This window comes from Aspergillus caelatus (genome assembly GCF_009193585.1).
Source record: "Aspergillus caelatus strain CBS 763.97 unplaced genomic scaffold BDV27scaffold_305, whole genome shotgun sequence".
Taxonomy (NCBI): Eukaryota; Fungi; Ascomycota; class Eurotiomycetes; order Eurotiales; family Aspergillaceae; genus Aspergillus; species Aspergillus caelatus.
This window is the reverse complement of record NW_022475568.1, coordinates 26,341-38,481: the sequence shown is the minus strand read 5'-3', so window position 1 is coordinate 38,481 and position 12,141 is coordinate 26,341. Positions and strand designations below refer to the sequence as shown.

Sequence of the window (12,141 nt, the reverse complement as noted above, 5' to 3'; positions counted from 1 at the left end):
ATTCCCGTGATTAGACGGCTACCTTGGGTGCTGTCGTTTTGGAAAAAAAATAATCTTTATTTTTATTTTTTTTTTTTTACCGTGTTAACCTTTTTTTTCAATTTTCAATTTTTTTTTATTATTCTATCAATTCTTTTTCTTTTTCCCCTTCGCCCCCCTTTCTTCTTTCTTTTCATACTTGTTGTGGACTCCGCACCTGTAACTGCACTGTTCCTGACAGTTCTCATTTGATTTTAAAATTTTGTATCTTTCTGAAAATCCTGGTCCCTTTCGCGCATTGTTGACGCGAAGCACTAGCTGCTTTTTTTTTTCCTTCTAAGCACTGCTGGTTGTTGTGAGACCCACATACACGCCGCCTCGCTGGTGGATCAGGACCATTGACTGTTGACAACGTGCGGATAAAAAGAAGTTCCCACACAACTCGATTTTCCTGGTGGGTGACCGTGGGGAATTCACGATTAAGCATCTCGACCTCATCCTGACTTCTTTTCTGCAGTGGAGTCACACTTGTTCCTGTACGCCCCCATCATCGACTGCAAGGATCCTTGAGCGTTTGCTGGTTGAGGAATTGATTGTCCGATCGAATTTACCCTCCGGACGTCTCCATATCCCCGTCCTATCACCGCGTTAAGTGGGAGAATTCATTCCGTCGGAAGAGGAAAATCAAAAGAAAACGTACCAGAACGAGGATAGAGAAAAGAACTACAGGAGGAAAACTCTGCAGAAAGTGATCCATTTCTCGTTTGCAGTGAGAATTGGCAGTCGAGAGCACACGTATCACGCTTGCCTGTTCGTCAAAAGACCAGCCGGCGAAAAGGTTTTTCTCGTTCTTCAATCGATGATCGGGACACCGTGAACTCTACCTCCAGTCCAACCCTGTTCTTCCCCTCCATCTGATATTCTCTCCGCTTCATGATGGATCCCAGATCTCATCCGTCGCGGCCCCCATCCACCAGCTTACCCCAAGGCTCCACGCCTCTCCCGACTACTATCTCGAGTATGCCAATGCCTCAGTACACCATGCAGCCTCAGTACCCAGTGTCCCAGCCTCATACTCTCCCCCCGCTGCAGCCTCATCACAGCCAATCTCCTGCCCCTCATTCCTACATGGGCCAGCCGGCGTATAGGCCGGATCTGTCGAGGTTTCCCACTTCTACTCACGATGTTTACGCGTCGTCTACTGCTCCTATCATGCCTCACACCACCGTGGGTAGCCTGCCTCCATCTTCGTTCCTCTCCCACCCCAATCCGCAGGCACAGCCCCAGCCTTCGCAATATCCTCCACCTCACAGCGTGCTGCCTCCGGCTTCTAGCGCGCAGACATATCCGCAGCCAATCGCGCCGGCACCCCCGCGGGACCGGCGCCCGGACTTTTCTGGCATGCCCTCCGGTGCTTTCAGCTACTCAGATGGCAAGGGCTCACCCTGGATGAACCCGGATCCTGTTGCGGGCGCAAATGGTGCCTCGCCCTACGGTGCAAAGGAGCCCCCCCGTACACAGGTGGTTGGCTCTCAAGGCCGACGCGGAATTCTCCCGAGCGTTCCGGGACGCGCCACGCCAGTCGCAAACGGCGTCAATGGCACGGCGAAGAACACCACAATTCCGGCCAAGGATGCCGATGGAAAATTTCCTTGCCCGCACTGCAACAAGACCTATCTTCACGCCAAACATCTGAAGCGTCATTTGCTCAGACGTGAGTTTCCGAATTCTTATTTTGGAGTGCGCCGAGGGTTCTTAATTTCGCTGACAAATCTTGCTTTTCTGCGCAGATACCGGTGACCGCCCATACATGTGTGTTCTGTGCAAGGACACTTTCTCCCGTAGTGATATTTTGAAGCGCCACTTCCAGAAATGCTCGTTACGACGCGGCAACCCGACGGGAGCGACCCACTTGTCGCATCCCCAGGCACATTTGAAGAGGTCTCAAGCTGCGAATCCTGCTAAACCGGTTCAGGATGAAGTCAGTAGTACCGTCCCTCCTGCCACTGCCCTTCCGGGTACGGCTTACGGCGAGGGGGCCGTGAACGGTAACGGGCTGGCTTCAGGCCGACCTGGGTTCACGGATCAGCAGCCTCTGGGCTTTTCGATGTCGTCGGTCAATGGGATGAACCGTGGTCAACCGGATGACGCGTTCCCCGCTGGTCAGCCACATCAGAGAGGCCCCTGGCTGGCGGCTCCCAAGCAGAACCCGTATCTCGCGCAACCTGGCACTGATGTATCTCAGCAGCTGAGTGTTGACCGTCCTTCCTATGAACAGGTAAAACCCCCGGTGGTCCAAGACCCTAAGCGCCCAGTAATGCCTGGGCCCACTCCCAATCACACTGGCGAAATTGACTGGACTTCGATGTTTCAGCCCGGAGCGAATGATGGTTACATCAACCCCGTTTTCCCCCAATCCATGGCGTCTGGCCAGGAGCCGATCCATGCTCACGTCGATACCGAACGGAAATTCTATCCTACCACGACCGGTGGTCCCCAGGAAGGTGGCATGAACGGTCTTTACTTGGCTTCGACCACTTTGGCCGGTGATGGTAAGTCGCATGAATCCTAATACGATCTTTCCGGTCGATCAAGGCGTCGTCTTTGGCTCACACAAAAAACCTAGGTACCGTCCCGCCCGCGAGGCAATAGTGGCGAATCGAAACGAATGCGTGACGGTCGACTGCGTTGTTGATTTCGGACTTTGTTCGTGCAAATCAAGATGGAGCTTTGTATAGTCAAATTTTTCTTTTTGGTCGGAAGACTACTAGGCCTCTGAAGTATCTCAATGAGTCTAGCTTGCTGAAGACACGCGCCAGATCACTCTAATAGGGATTTACGGGTCACTATATGGAATCTGCGCCGTTCCACCGTTTCGGCATCGGCTGTGCAGATGCACTTTGACTGCATTATCGCCGCGACCGAGAACTGAATACTATCTGAAGTGTGTGGGCTATGTCACAAACAGTCCGGCGTTGCTCGCTTGATCGCATTCGACTCAAACAGTTTTTTTTTTCTTCTTATTTTTACGAAATACGGTCACCTGTGTCTGGTTGTTGGGTTTCAAAATTGTGTCAGCATTTTTATACGGCGAGTGCAATCTTGTGGTGGTCCTGGTTCAGTTTTGTTTCTTTCCATCCATTATGAGTGGGTAGATGGGATGGTGTGTGGCTTTTATCCGGCGTCCGACAAATAGACCTGGGCATGTGTTTCTTGTGTTTGTATTCCTGTTCAGCTTTGCATCATTTTTTCTTGCAATGTGCCCCAAAAAGATTTCGCGTGGGATGGCCTCTGTCGACTCTTCGTTGCGATTCGCATTGTGTCCTGTTTCATTACCTGGTCGACCCCCGAGCGCGCCGGCCGACTTCAGCAGCGTTCGGGTTTGTTCTGCATAGACCTCACAACCGTTCTGATTCGATTCGCATGTCGTTCCCCCGACCAACCATGTAAGTACATTCGAGGTGTTCTGCTCGGACATATGAACTTGAGCTGGACTGAGGTGTTTTTGTTCATCTATGTTTGTTGAGTTTTTTTTTATGTTTTTTTTACTGTGCTTGGTGTTGTCGTTTCGTGTCTTCTGTTCTCCATCTCTGCTCGAATTGTGTGAAAAGGTAGCCATCTGTTTCTTCATACGTGTCGCGGCTGGGTTGCCCGGCGGACGTTGGCAAAGGCTCCTGCGCCTCCTACAGCGTTGGAGAGCCTGGTCGATGAGCTTCTGTTGATGTGCGCTGGGACATGCCCCTGGTCAGCCCCCCATGATGTGTTATACGTCGGTTGTCTTGCTTGTGTCTATTTGGTTGCATTGTGTCTCATTTCCTTTTCTCTGGCGGGGGTTTATGGCAGGTCCTGGGTTGGGAGTGAGGCAACTCGTCCTCTCGGCCAGGCTGGATGGAGAAAACATTTGGGTGGAATTACAGAAAAAAACGCCAAGGGAATCCAAAAATTAGAATATAGACTCCGATCGGATTAGATTCTCGAAGCTAAAAGGGATAATGAGGGAATTAAAAAAGAATAAAAATACAGATCTATTAAAATTATTATTGTTCCAATGTATCCTCCTGCCATTCATTACGTAGGATATATCACATAGAGTCCTGAGGAGACATGTATAATTAATAATAATAAAGTAATAACTATAACTGTCTATGTCCCACGGTTTCATCATGCCACCCGGGTAGTCGTCGGACTACTAAGTAAAGTAGCTGTATCCCGTGATGAAGGGCTCGATAGAGGATGTGATTCCTGGTCCAGTGACTTGAGACCCATTTGCCCGGATGGCAGTGGAACCCGAGAATTCCCTATGGATAGCACTAGTTGTATGTAGTATGGAGTAGTGGGAGTTCCAGACTACAGACTAATGAATTGTCAGATGCCACCAAAGCCAACCCCACGTTTTCTTCTGGTGAACTTCCCCTCCGCGGGAGAGTAGATTTGGGATATCCGATTCGTACGAAGGGGTTTGTGCTCTTTTCAGTGACTAATGATTACGACGGCCTTAAGAAGAGTCAACTAGTAATGTTATTTACTACCTCCTAACTTCTGCCGCATAAAGAAGAAGACGAAGCAGAGCAAAAGTCAAAAACCGGAAAACGAGAGGAGAAGGAAGACGTCACCCGTGAGTTTCTTTATATGTGCCTCCACTGATTGGCTCCCCGACCACGGGATACCTCGGAGAAATCGATTGGATTGAATGCGTTTCCTCAAACTCTGGCGTCCTATTTTCTTTCGTCCTCTTTTTCAAATCCCTCGCCGCAGACTCGCCGATCGTCATCGACTATCATCCACCGTGCATGTGTCCAGGGGTACTTTAGTGTTATGTTCGTCGCGGTTGAGATCTTGACCGTTACTTAGTGACCCTTCGCCGGTATTCGGATCATTGCCGCCAACTCTTTCCCTTGTGCCGACCTCCACTCAGATCCTATCTATATCTCGAGAGCCCTGTCGCTGCCGCGGGGAACCCTTTCTTGGCTAAAGATACAAATACAACAGCACTTGACGTTCGTGGTCAATCTGACCGCGACACCATTGCCCAGCTTCTAATTCATGCTCTAACGATCTGCCTCGTACGACTGGTCTTCATCACGATGTCTACCAACCGTCCATTTTTGGCCAACTTTTTGGCGGCGTTTCGCGCCCAGTCAACGATTAAGGCCTCGGCCGCTGGCTCCCAGTCGGCCACAGGCACCTCCTCCTCTCTCTCGCCGACTCAGATATCACAGAGTGCCCGCGCTATAGCAACCAAGGCAAGCAGCTCAGGGGCGTCCTCCGAGGCTGCCTCTACGACTCATTATCATCATCATCATCATCATCATCACCACTCATCTTCAGCCGCCGCTTCCCACTCCCGACCCCACTCACATACCCGATCCCCGCTGAATCAATCGTCTCCCGCCGGGGACTCCCCGGTACCTTCGTCATCCGCCACCCCTCCAGCTCCATCGTCCCCGCCAACTCCATCCAACCCTATTCCGATTGCCAATGGGCCGGACCGCCAACGACGCGGGAGCGACAGCTCCAACGGATCAGGCGGGTTCCGAGACGCTCTCGGGCCGGAGAAATGGTACATTGGTGGGAGGACACCCGGCGGAGAGGAGCGTTTCTATCGATTAGGGATGGTGACGAAGGGCGGCGGCCGATTAGGCGGGAGCGGTCGAGTAGGAAGTATCGACCAGTTGAGCTTGTGATTGGTCTCTTTCCTTTAGCCTTTTGCGTATACAAATCTTTTTGAATGACGTCTACGGTATCAAAATGTTTGCGTGGCGTTCGGTTTGCGCATGAACGGCGTTTGGGTTTTGGATGGACTGGAAACTGAAAACGTCTTACCTGAGCTTACCTTTACTTTTTCGTTCTTCTTTGTCTTTCCCGGGTTGGATTATATTCTGATATACTTTGAACTAACGTGTACATGAAGTCATGGGATTTGGCCATCAACCTTGTCAGATGTCTGGTTGAGTATGGACCAGTGTGATTATACGATAAAATGTCGAGTACTAGAATGTGGATTTGCTGACTTCTTTCCTGCTTTGAGGAGGGATTGGTTTTCCTTATAATACGCCCCTGAACTCCTTATACTCATTAATCTTATTTATACCTCCTCCCTCGAGGTCTGTCTTGTCAATTCCACATATCGCATGCGCCATCATCTTTCAAACACAATAGTGAATGCAGAACAGACGATGGTGGCACCGTTTAACAATCACTACGCCAGGTACAAAACCTCCGTAACGACTGCTATCACACTACATAAGATTAGACACCCGAACCCCCTAACAAGGGAACCTGCTGCGTCATATAATACAACACATCTCCCGGGATCCCCAAACCCCGACACAACCGACCCCTCATTAACAAAGTAGAAGTTAACCTACGAAGCAGCCGGCGCATCCCCATCATCCACCCTCGAATCTCCCACCAAAAACATCACATCCGGCTCATGAACCACAATTCACACTCAATCTCCGGCCCCGAGAGCATCCCTCCCCCGACTTCACCCTCATAACCCTTATTCCACGCACTCACCTAATCAGTCTTCCACGAATACGGTCTTGACACAACAACAATACCAGACCTGATAAACCTCACCAACCGCATTAACATGGCAATCAGTGATATCCAGTCCCCCTCCGTCTAGGAAACCAAATCACCTTCTCCATACCCGGTAACTACCCCTAACTTCTCCCTCCACCTCACCCTTCGTTAAAAAATATGGTTATGTATGTATATAAGGACTGGATTGGTAAAAGATTTACTGTCGGTTTGTGTAGGCTGTAATTGTCTAGTTCATTTCGGGGTCTGCGGACAGGTAGGTATGTCTAGGGTTACATTTGGAGGGATCCCTTGTGTTGACATTGAAGAAAAGTGTTGTTTGAGTTGTTGTTGGTGTGTTGATGTATTGATTGTCGGGTGTGTTCAACATGTATGTACCTAGTACTGTATAGATCATTAGATATAGGAATAGTCCAGACTCACTCCCTTTTCAAGTCTTGAAGGCGCTGTCTATACTCTATGGCTTGATATTGGACTCGCTCTCTCTCTCTCTCGCGCGCGCGCGCGCGCACACACACACACACACCATTTCGTACATATATCCCTTAAATATGTAGATCTATCCAGATTTAATCTTGTAGTATACCGACTTTTATCTAGTATCTAGGGCTATTCTTCACCCAGAACCAAATTACCCAAATACAAATACCATGCATGTATATGTTACAGAGTATCCATACCGCAAACCAACAAAAAGAGAACCCTACGCACCCTCCCCATTCAGCAACCTCGTCCTCTCTTCTTCTTCTTCTTCTTCTTCTTCTTCTTCTTCTTCCCCCTCCTCAACTCCCCTCACCTTCTCACCCTCATCACTGAGCCACAACATCGGAATAGCAGTCAACCCGGCCAACAAAGCCAACGTCCAGGACATATTCTTCCACCCGAACCGATACTCAATAAACCCGCCCCAAAGCGGGCCTACAAAGAGTCCTAGAAATTGTGCCATGGTTTGCACGCCGAACGCCTGCGCTACCGCGCCCTTCTTGCCGAAGATGCCTGGTCGCTCGCGCTCCATGTCCTCGAGGACCTTCTGGGTTTCGACGTAGAGGGCGGGCACGCACAGGTTCATGAGGAGGCCGATGAAGGTGAGGAGGGTGATGAGGAGGACGATGTGGGAGGTTGTGTTGAATTCGACGAAGCGGAGGCAGACGAGGGGGATAGAGAGGAAGAGGAAGCCGGTTAGTGTTACTTTGCGGGCACCGTAGCGGTCTGAGAGGTAGCCTTCGGGGCGGTTAGAAAGTGTCGATGGCTTCTTCCATTCTTGGGTTGGATCTTACCGAAGTAGGGCTCGAAGAACGCGGTGATAGCTGAGGGGAGGAATGTTAGTCCTGCACCTTGCGGTCCCCAGTGGAATCGGGTTTCGACGAATACGGGGATTGTCTGGGGTGTGGTGGCTGCGTTAGTATCTGTTGGAGTAACCTGGAACCTGGTGGGACAGGAGAAAAACGTACTGCATCGAAAGCGGCATACAAGAGCCCGTGGACTAGGAGAGCCCATGACGCAATCATGACCCGCGGCTGGCGGATAATGAGGAACAGGGCTGGTTTTTTCGACTTGGGTGACTCGGAATCCGATGGTTCTGATGCGCCGGCGAAGGTGTTATATCCCCCGGCGTGGGGCCCTGACTGACTCGTCTCCGAATCCTCAAGGAGCCACTGACGGGCAACCTTCTTCTCAATCACCGCGATCCGCATGAGCAAGTCCACACCGACGATCGCGAACGCCATCGCGAAAACCGCTTGGTATCCAGCTTTCTCGTAAAGGATCCCACCTATCAAGGGGCCGAGCAGAAACCCCAGCGCAACAGAAGAGCCAAGGTAGCCGATCACCTGGCCGAGATTATCGAACGAAACGGAGTCTGTCAAGAGCGCGAGACCTGCGACGGCGACCATGGCCGTCGCGCCGCCTTGCAACAATCTGGCGACAATAAACAAGCCTATTGTATGCGCAATTGAGAGGATGACCATGGATGCGCCGAGGAGGATGAGTCCGAGCAGGTAAGGGAATTGGCGCGTGGGCGAGACATCAACAATGTAACCGAATATGGGGCAGCAAATGCATGCGACGGCGGCTTCGCACATAAGTAATACACTGACCCAGTACTCGCCTGTTGTAGAAGTCAGCAAGGAATCGTGCAGATGTGAGATGAAGGAGATGCACGAACGGTCTTGGTATGGGACGCCGGCACGATCAACCAGGGCTGTTGGCATGACGGGGACAATCTGAAGCTGCTGTGAGTAGGCGCATCGTGAAAGTACACGCAATTCGGCCGAAGTCCTCGCTCACCATGGCATATAGATAGTAGTCCTTGTGTGTCGTTAGCTCTGCTCCTTTGCGTAATTCAAGGGCGCAGCCACTCACCGTGAACAATGACGTCCATACTGTTGCAACAATGAACACCGTCGACGAGCGATATCGTAAGAGCCATGGAGGGCGTTTACACCGTTCGGAGATCAGAGATGTCATCTTGTGGACGCCAAATCTGTACCTGGTGGATGTCCGGGAGTGACGTTGTAACGATCTTCGGGGGTGGAGAAAGAGAAGAGGTTGCGTGTCTTATTTTTTTTTTTTTTCCTATTTCTTTTTCTTTTTCTTTACTCCGCAGCGTGTTCTCACCCTCTTTTGGACCCCGACACAATAGTAGTGGAATCGCAGAACACACATCCTCCCATTTCGTATCCTACCGAAGGAAAGAAAGGGTCCCCAGAATCATCGGTGCGCAAACATTCCACTGCCCCCTTTGACCATAGGCAGGGGGATGTTTCATGTTATTCCATTACGGATACGAGGTGTGTATGAAAGACAACCCATTGCGACATGATTCAGTCGGTGATGCGCCTTTGATCAATGTAGATCAGACCATCCACGGCTGTATTTCCGGGATTAAGAGAACAAACGCCGATCTCCATGGACGAAGCCCTGGGAGACTCAGTGGTTTTGTACTCCGTAGCAACAAAGCATAAAAGGATGTTATCGATAAGATGCCCAGTGATAAGATAAGGAGGGTTGCGCCCGTTGCGAAGCGCGGGTTTCGGAGGTGGCCGACGAGGCCCATCAGACCATTCCGTCGCTCTTTTCCTACTTCCGGGATTTAAACGGGATCCAAAGTATTTAAAAGCTGGTGACAATTGTCCTGTGACTTCCTCTTTGTCTTGTTCCAAAACCTCACTGCTGAGTTCTATTTCTTCCGGTGCCCCCGATCCTCAATCCCACTTGTACTTCTCCAAATCCTCTGCTATATACCCTCCAATTCTATACATCAAGATGTCCGCAGTAACAGCAGCCCGCTACGGCAAGGACAATGTCCGCGTCTACAAGGTCCACAAGGACGAGAAGACTGGTATCCAGACGGTGTACGAGATGACCGTCTGTGTGCTTCTGGAGGGAGAGATTGAGACCTCGTAAGTCACCTCCGGCCTATACCCGATCCCTTGAAAGTTTGGCTGACAACCGAGGATTACAGTTACACCAAGGCCGACAACAGTGTCATTGTCGCAACCGACTCCATCAAGAACACCATTTACATTACCGCCAAACAGAACCCCGTTAACCCTCCCGAGCTGTTCGGCTCCATCCTCGGCACACACTTCATTGAGAAGTACAAGCACATCCATGCCGCTCACGTCAACATCGTCTGCCACCGCTGGTCTCGGATGGACATTGACGGCAAGCCCCACCCGCACTCATTCATCCGCGACAGCGAGGAGAAGCGGAACGTGCAGGTGGATGTGGTCGAGGGCAAGGGCATCGATATCAAGTCGTCTCTGTCCGGCCTGACCGTCCTGAAGAGCACCAACTCCCAGTTCTGGGGCTTCCTGCGTGACGAGTACACCACCCTCAAGGAGACCTGGGACCGTATTCTGAGCACCGATGTGGATGCCTCTTGGCAGTGGAAGAACTTCAGTGGACTCAATGAGGTCCGCTCGCAAGTGTCCAAGTTCGATGCTACCTGGGCCGCTGCTCGCGAGATCACCCTCAAGACCTTTGCCGAGGATAACAGTGCCAGCGTGCAGAACACCATGTACAAGATGGCAGAGCAGATCCTGGCGCGCCAGCAGCTGGTCGAGACCGTCGAGTACTCGTTGCCTAACAAGCACTATTTCGAGATTGGTAGGTTTTGCGCAATTTCCGGTATACTTTGTTTTGAAGCTGTCGCTAACGAATTAAACTTTAGACCTGAGCTGGCACAAGGGCCTCCAGAACACCGGCAAGAATGCCGAGGTCTTCGCTCCTCAGTCGGACCCCAACGGTCTGATCAAGTGTACCGTTGGACGGTCCTCTCTGAAGTCTAAATTGTAAACTACATGATTCTCACGTTCCGGAGTTTCCAAGGCAAACTGTATATAGTCTGGGATAGGGTATAGCATTCATTCACTTGTTTTTACTTCCACTTCGGCTCGTATAGTACAAATGCACCGTATATGTGTAGATGCAAGTAACAATCTCCCGGAAGCATCTTCCGGGAGCAGGAACGAAAAGCCCAAACATTGTATCAGAACAGATCAAAAGAACTCCCACCCATGCGCTAGCAGATAAACAGGAAGAGACATAAAATTACAGACGAAGAAATACAATAGACCATCGAGAAATGACCCAAGGGAAAAAGAAAAAAAAAAACTATGCCTGGGTCTTGGCCTCCTTAAACGCTTCCTTCACCTCCGGCAAGTTGGCAATCACCGACTGATTCCCGTGCTTGACAATGTTCTCCTCATACGGATGAGCCAGACCCTCGAAAGCTATATCGTATTTGTCGTTAGCAATCCATCTTCCAATCGTTGAAACACCCAATCACTTCCATCGCCGATGACCAAAAACCATTCCCCATAAGGTAGGTAATCATGTAAAAGGAAAACATAGACATACTCTTCAGTCTAGCCAACCGCTTCTCCCGCAGCCGGTTCTTGGGCAGCATGCCCTTGACAGCCCGTCGTAGGACCTCACCGCCACCCCATTTCTCGAACATCTTGTCCATCGTCATGGTCCGCAGACTACCGGGGCGAGTCGTGTGCGTGTAGTACTGCTTCTGGGAGCGCTTCTTGCCGGTGGTCTTCAAATCGTGGCAGCCCACAGCGACGACATAGTCACCGCAGTCGGTGGAAGGATCATAGATAGGCTTGTGCTTGCCCATCAGGAAGAGGGCGATGGAGGAAGCAAGCCGGCCGAGACTGCGCGGGTCGGTGCCGACGTCGACATGGTGCCAGGCCCGAGAGTAGGCGAGACGGGTCTATATCAATCCAAGGTATTAGCATTGAGTAAGTTCCGGTCCGATGGAAGGGTTCAATCCATGTGCTGCAATGTAGATATGTCATCGCAGAGAGGTTCCGGTAGAAACAAACATAGACATTGATAATGGAAGGTCAAGAGACCACTGATAGGAATTAATTACCTTTCCAACAGTCTGCGACATGGTGACAGTTCTTTCTATCGATCAAGACAAACCCAAGAACTATAAAAAGAAACACAATTAACCCGTCCCCGCGGTAATCAAACCAACAATCGCGCAAAGCAAGTCTCTATCCCGACCTCCGATGGAGACCCAAACTTCAGCCGCCCCGGCGGAGCATCACGTGACACGTGACCAGCGGCAAGCCCTAGCGGAGTCGCACTAAGCGAAGT

General features: G+C 50.8%; 7 protein-coding genes across 7 annotated transcripts; 4 read left to right on the top strand and 3 right to left on the bottom strand.

The window, feature by feature from the left end:
- Nucleotides 1-912: 912 nt before the first annotated feature.
- On the top strand, nt 913-2,631 carry BDV27DRAFT_150137 (uncharacterized protein; the record flags this gene model as incomplete). The annotated part of the gene is made up of 3 exons (XM_032071178.1): nt 913-1,693; nt 1,770-2,531; nt 2,606-2,631. The coding sequence occupies 3 exons, from the start codon at nt 913-915 to the stop codon at nt 2,629-2,631; spliced, it is 1,569 nt and encodes a 522-aa protein (XP_031921892.1).
- Nucleotides 2,632-2,719: 88 nt separating this feature from the next.
- On the bottom strand, nt 2,720-3,766 carry BDV27DRAFT_63471 (uncharacterized protein). The gene is made up of 2 exons (XM_032077157.1): nt 3,078-3,766; nt 2,720-2,877 (listed from the first exon to the last, which is right to left on the bottom strand). Exon 1 carries the CDS (start codon nt 3,608-3,610, stop codon nt 3,098-3,100), a length of 513 nt encoding a protein of 170 aa, XP_031921891.1. The 5' UTR covers nt 3,611-3,766; the 3' UTR covers nt 2,720-2,877; nt 3,078-3,097.
- A 1,141-nt stretch (nt 3,767-4,907) lies between these two features.
- BDV27DRAFT_63449 (uncharacterized protein) lies at nt 4,908-5,887 on the top strand. The gene has a single exon (XM_032077156.1). It carries the CDS (start codon nt 5,064-5,066, stop codon nt 5,661-5,663), a length of 600 nt encoding a protein of 199 aa, XP_031921890.1. The 5' UTR covers nt 4,908-5,063; the 3' UTR covers nt 5,664-5,887.
- Nucleotides 5,888-7,050: 1,163 nt separating this feature from the next.
- Nucleotides 7,051-9,414, bottom strand: BDV27DRAFT_137097 (MFS transporter). Its single transcript, XM_032068924.1, has 5 exons — nt 8,887-9,414; nt 8,690-8,832; nt 7,977-8,632; nt 7,803-7,905; nt 7,051-7,746 (listed from the first exon to the last, which is right to left on the bottom strand). The coding sequence occupies exons 2-5, from the start codon at nt 8,733-8,735 to the stop codon at nt 7,229-7,231; spliced, it is 1,323 nt and encodes a 440-aa protein (XP_031921888.1). The 5' UTR covers nt 8,736-8,832; nt 8,887-9,414; the 3' UTR covers nt 7,051-7,228.
- Nucleotides 8,844-9,414, top strand: BDV27DRAFT_63429 (uncharacterized protein). Its single transcript, XM_032077155.1, has one exon. The coding sequence runs from the start codon at nt 8,952-8,954 to the stop codon at nt 9,267-9,269; it is 318 nt and encodes a 105-aa protein (XP_031921889.1). The 5' UTR covers nt 8,844-8,951; the 3' UTR covers nt 9,270-9,414.
- A 246-nt stretch (nt 9,415-9,660) lies between these two features.
- Nucleotides 9,661-10,904, top strand: BDV27DRAFT_137096 (urate oxidase). The gene is made up of 3 exons (XM_032068923.1): nt 9,661-9,926; nt 9,989-10,635; nt 10,700-10,904. The coding sequence occupies exons 1-3, from the start codon at nt 9,790-9,792 to the stop codon at nt 10,822-10,824; spliced, it is 909 nt and encodes a 302-aa protein (XP_031921887.1). The 5' UTR covers nt 9,661-9,789; the 3' UTR covers nt 10,825-10,904.
- BDV27DRAFT_137093 (mitochondrial 54S ribosomal protein uL13m) lies at nt 10,905-12,015 on the bottom strand. Its single transcript, XM_032068922.1, has 3 exons — nt 11,912-12,015; nt 11,389-11,749; nt 10,905-11,261 (listed from the first exon to the last, which is right to left on the bottom strand). Exons 1-3 carry the CDS (start codon nt 11,930-11,932, stop codon nt 11,143-11,145), a joined length of 501 nt encoding a protein of 166 aa, XP_031921886.1. The 5' UTR covers nt 11,933-12,015; the 3' UTR covers nt 10,905-11,142.
- Nucleotides 12,016-12,141: the final 126 nt, after the last annotated feature.

Coding starts and splice junctions, on each gene's coding strand:
- BDV27DRAFT_63471 (XM_032077157.1), bottom strand. CDS start 3,610: ATGAAGAAACAGATGGCTACCTTTTCACACAATTCGAGCAGAGATGGA.
- BDV27DRAFT_63449 (XM_032077156.1), top strand. CDS start 5,064: ATGTCTACCAACCGTCCATTTTTGGCCAACTTTTTGGCGGCGTTTCGC.
- BDV27DRAFT_137097 (XM_032068924.1), bottom strand. CDS start 8,735: ATGCCAACAGCCCTGGTTGATCGTGCCGGCGTCCCATACCAAGACC. Junction 8,633..8,689: donor CGGCGTCCCATACCAAGACC/GTTCGTGCATCT, acceptor CTTCTACAACAG/GCGAGTACTGGGTCAGTGTA. Junction 7,906..7,976: donor TGTATGCCGCTTTCGATGCA/GTACGTTTTTCT, acceptor ACCACACCCCAG/ACAATCCCCGTATTCGTCGA.
- BDV27DRAFT_63429 (XM_032077155.1), top strand. CDS start 8,952: ATGGAGGGCGTTTACACCGTTCGGAGATCAGAGATGTCATCTTGTGGA.
- BDV27DRAFT_137096 (XM_032068923.1), top strand. CDS start 9,790: ATGTCCGCAGTAACAGCAGCCCGCTACGGCAAGGACAATGTCCGCGTC. Junction 9,927..9,988: donor GAGGGAGAGATTGAGACCTC/GTAAGTCACCTC, acceptor CGAGGATTACAG/TTACACCAAGGCCGACAACA. Junction 10,636..10,699: donor CAAGCACTATTTCGAGATTG/GTAGGTTTTGCG, acceptor ATTAAACTTTAG/ACCTGAGCTGGCACAAGGGC.
- BDV27DRAFT_137093 (XM_032068922.1), bottom strand. CDS start 11,932: ATGTCGCAGACTGTTGGAAAG. Junction 11,750..11,911: donor TGTCGCAGACTGTTGGAAAG/GTAATTAATTCC, acceptor GGATTGATATAG/ACCCGTCTCGCCTACTCTCG. Junction 11,262..11,388: donor GCGGTTGGCTAGACTGAAGA/GTATGTCTATGT, acceptor AATACGATATAG/CTTTCGAGGGTCTGGCTCAT.